This window comes from Cervus canadensis, chromosome 3 (assembly GCF_019320065.1).
Source record: "Cervus canadensis isolate Bull #8, Minnesota chromosome 3, ASM1932006v1, whole genome shotgun sequence".
NCBI classification, from domain to species: domain Eukaryota; kingdom Metazoa; phylum Chordata; class Mammalia; order Artiodactyla; family Cervidae; genus Cervus; species Cervus canadensis.
In genome coordinates, this window is record NC_057388.1 from 50,768,987 (window position 1) to 50,771,486 (window position 2,500).

Below are 2,500 nucleotides of genomic sequence, written 5' to 3' on the forward strand. Positions count from 1 at the left end.
GTACTTTGTTTAGTATCACCCATGGTGTAGATTGGATAGATTTTGTAAAAGATAGCATTACTTTAAAAGAAACATACAATTTGACCAGCGATTACATTTTACTTTCATTTTATTGCCGTATTTTTCATCACACTCATTGTTTTCTAACTGTCGCTAAATTGTTCATTTTCTTAGTCTGTTACATCGCTAGAGCTATTTACTGTTTATAAAAGCAATATGCACTTACAGGTTTGGGAGATGGTTTGGGCTCTGAGGGTCGCATGTGCAAGTGGGTCATCATAGCTTGAAGACGTTCGCGTTCTTTAGAAAGCTGTTAAGAAAAAGTGAGATCAGAAGCATTTTAGAAATGACTGATACAGCTATTTTGCTGCAGTGATACATCTTATCATTGAGCTTGTCTCCGAGTAATGATTCCTGCATATAAAAGTCTGTGTCTGTAGGAACTCATCTGAGGGGAAACACAACTTTAGCTACGGAGTAGGGAAAAACTTTTATAGCTTTCCTTATGTTAAAAGGTCAGAGAAAACAAATAACACTTCATCTTTTTGTCAATAAGAGAATTGAGGTCACAGTTGCCTCGACAGTAACAAGTTACTGAAACCATAAATTAGAAGGCCCATGGTGTCTCTTTAAAGTCCTGTGGACACTGTTAGCAATGGACTAGTGCCAGCAGCTGTGAAAGGGTGAAGGGTTCTCAAAGCGAAGGCCTGCCAGGATTGTCTCCACACTTCATGCGTTCCCACTGAGGTCCAGTTAGTGCCCCCTGCAATCTGCCATCATCAATCTAATTCAATAGAGTGACAGGGACCAGGCAGTGTGAAACGCTGAACTCTGACTCAGAGTAGGCATCTACACTTGCACTGGGTCTCATTACAAGTGACGGACCTTACTTCTCCATCAGTCAGACACAGCAGACAAAAAAAAAAAGGAGGCATAATTGGTCACACTGCAGACAGTCTCATCAGCCGAACTCTTATGTTTTAGTCTACTTTTTATAAATGGTAAACAGGTTCACAAGAAAGCTTTTTAAACAACAGCAGCAATGATGCTTTTTATGTGTTCTTGATTTTTTTACAAGTCAAAGTATTTTTAGGAGTTCCTTGGAAAAAAGCAATGACATTTATGTGTTTAGTGAATGATGAATTTAAAACAATTTAAGATGTAGCAAAGTGTGAAGACAAAGAAATTGTATGTTTAATTAAATGAAACAAGGTATTGGTTTGATTGAGAAAAAAATCATCATTAAGATGAAATATTAGAGGAAGACTTAGAGGGTTAGGAAAAATGCAGCAAAAATGATACTGAAGGGGGATATAATTGCTTTCTGATCAGTTTTATAAGCTCTGTTTATTTTTGGCCAAATTCTGTTTCAATATTAACAGTAATGTTTTTTATTTAAGTTAGCAGCATTTGATACAATACACATATTACCATCTGTGACATTATAAATGATTTGCCATTATTCCAAGACAAGGATTCTTGTTAAGTTCTTCAATTAAAAATACACTAGAGGTAGAAAAGAGAAAGATTTTTTTTTTAGAGTATTAACTTGTAGGCATGATACTATAAAGGCTTTTTGCTATAAAATCTCATTTAAAAAATCAAGATTAGCTCATGTAAAAACTGTTTCTGCGATAAAATCATATCCAATTGGGTGGTTTGGTCTAAACTTTCTTAGAGAAAACTTAGATTTGACCTCTTTGAGATAGCCGAATGTATATGATATAGTCTAAAGATAATAGTAAGTCTAAGTGGTAAGTAAGTACATTAAACCACAGCAATACACCCTGAGATATCAATCATTTCTATCACTATAAACAATCTAAAATTCCATCTGTTTCTATGCATTATTGTGTTAAAAGGCACAGGATCTGCCCCGTACTTGATTTAAAGACCAGAAGTGAGAGAGAGGAGCCCACTAAGGGAGCCCTCGACAAACCTGTATTTCTAACTGCTGCACCACCTGCATTTGCACCCGGCACTGGGCAGTGCTTCGGTCATCCAGCGCGTGCTCGTTGTTAAGGTGCCTAAACACACACAACACAAAGCAGAATGTTAAGCCAGGGCTATCTCAGTAGCATATGTTCCACTTAAAACCACTGACGCCACATTTCCTCCATACTGGGACAAAATAACACCTTGAAATGATATCAAAAAAAAGTTAAATATGCTGATGTGCTTAGTGAAAATTATTTATGCAATGTAAAGATACCCTTCAAAGAGTAGAAAATGTAATTGTCTCTAAGCTTGTCAGTTATAACAAAAAATTTTTCCCCAAACTATTTTCAGAATAATGGTAGAAATCACTAAATATATTTCACAGAGTCATGTCTTTTTTTTCTTTTAAAGGGCACCTTATAAATACACGAACCAAAAGTCAATCTAAAGAGAACAAAGGCAATTCTCTATTCCATTTTTCTTTAGATAATTTTGGCTCCTATGATGTTATTTAGTGAGCAATGCCTTATGTTATCAAGATGTGGTGTGAATGAAGGACAGC

The 2,500-nt window shown here is 35.8% G+C and overlaps 1 protein-coding gene across 3 annotated transcripts in view; it reads right to left on the reverse strand.

Moving 5' to 3' along the window:
- The window catches only part of FOXP2 (forkhead box P2), a 628,727-nt gene that overhangs the window by 47,490 nt on the left and 578,737 nt on the right, over positions 1-2,500 (reverse strand). For all 3 annotated transcript variants that reach the window (XM_043463145.1, XM_043463144.1, XM_043463146.1), the window contains 2 exons: positions 1,940-2,027; positions 227-310 (listed from right to left, as the gene is read on the reverse strand). In XM_043463145.1, the coding sequence (XP_043319080.1) occupies positions 227-310; positions 1,940-2,027 (172 nt within the window). The remainder of the gene's footprint in view (positions 1-226; positions 311-1,939; positions 2,028-2,500) is intronic.